The sequence below is a fragment of the Mobula hypostoma genome, chromosome 4 (genome assembly GCF_963921235.1).
Source record: "Mobula hypostoma chromosome 4, sMobHyp1.1, whole genome shotgun sequence".
NCBI lineage: Eukaryota > Metazoa > Chordata > Chondrichthyes > Myliobatiformes > Myliobatidae > Mobula > Mobula hypostoma.
In genome coordinates this window covers 9010970-9012057 of record NC_086100.1, presented here as the reverse complement: position 1 = coordinate 9012057, position 1088 = coordinate 9010970, and the positions used below count along the sequence as shown (strand labels likewise).

The window sequence follows — 1088 nt, the reverse complement described above, 5'->3', positions numbered from 1 at the left end:
GGAAGAGCAATCAAACAAGAACACAAGGTAAATTCAGTTACCTAATTAAAACAATATATTATATCATTCTTAAAACATCTGGCCGCTTTGTGGAGCACCTTCGCTCTGTCCACAAGAAGCAGGAATTTCCCGTGGCTAGATTTTTGGATCTCCCCCTCCCCCTCCCACTTTCAAATCTCGTACTAGCTCTTCCTTCAGTTAGTCCTGACGAAGCGTCTCGGCCCGAAACGTCGACTGTACCTCTTCCTAGAGATGCTGCTTGGCCTGCTGCGTACACCAGCAACTTTGATGTGTGTTGCTTGAATTTCCAGCATCTGCAGAATTCCTCGTGTTCCCATTCTGAAATGTTGATTCATGGCCACCTCTTCTGCCAAGATGACCCACTCTCAGGTTGGAGGAGCAACATCCCATATTCCATCTGAGTAGCCTCCAACCTGATGGCATGAATATCAATTTCTCCAACTTCTGGTAATTTCTCCCCCTCCCCTTCCCTCTTCTTCTGTTCTACTCGGGCTCCTCTCTTACCTTTTCTCTCTCCTCACCCGCTGATCACTGTCCCCTGGTGCCCCCTTCTCCATCCCTTACTCCCTTGGCCCACTCTCCTCTCCTATCAGGTTCCTTCTTCTCCATCCCTTTACCTCTTCCACCTATCTCTTCCCAGTTTCTTATTTCTTCCCCTCCTCCACCCACCCACCTTACCTCCCAACTGGCTTCACCTATCACCTTCTAGCTTGTAATCCTTCCCCTCCCCCCACCTTCATATCCTTTCCCCTTCCTTCCCAGTCCTGGTCAAGAGTCTTGGCCCAAAATGTCGACTGCTTTTTCCTCTCCATAGATGCTGCCTGACCTGCTGAGATCCTCCAGCCTTTTGTGTGTGGTACTCTTAAAACATCTGGATTGTCATAAAACATCCAGGTAATTGTTTGAGACAGTGGCAGCCCAGACTCTTCTCCCAGTGAGCCCTGACCATGCCTGCAATGTCCACGTGTACAACTGCTGTCCCCATTGCTTGGGTCTCAACGTGGATGTTTTGCACAAAGCAGGTCCCACAGAAAGGGTCAACGCTCAGTAAAGCATTGAAGACTCGG

At 49.3% G+C, this 1088-nt stretch overlaps 1 protein-coding gene across 5 annotated transcripts in view; it reads right to left on the bottom strand.

The window, feature by feature from the left end:
- Nucleotides 1–732: 732 nt before the first annotated feature.
- The window catches only part of LOC134345117 (interleukin-1 receptor accessory protein-like), a 90890-nt gene continuing 90534 nt past the window's right edge, over nt 733–1088 (bottom strand). For all 5 annotated transcript variants that reach the window (XM_063045293.1, XM_063045295.1, XM_063045296.1 and 2 more), the window contains one exon: nt 733–1088. This exon is cut by the window's right edge and continues 399 nt beyond it. In XM_063045293.1, coding sequence (XP_062901363.1) covers nt 1066–1088 — 23 coding nt within the window. In that variant the 3' untranslated portion in view covers nt 733–1065.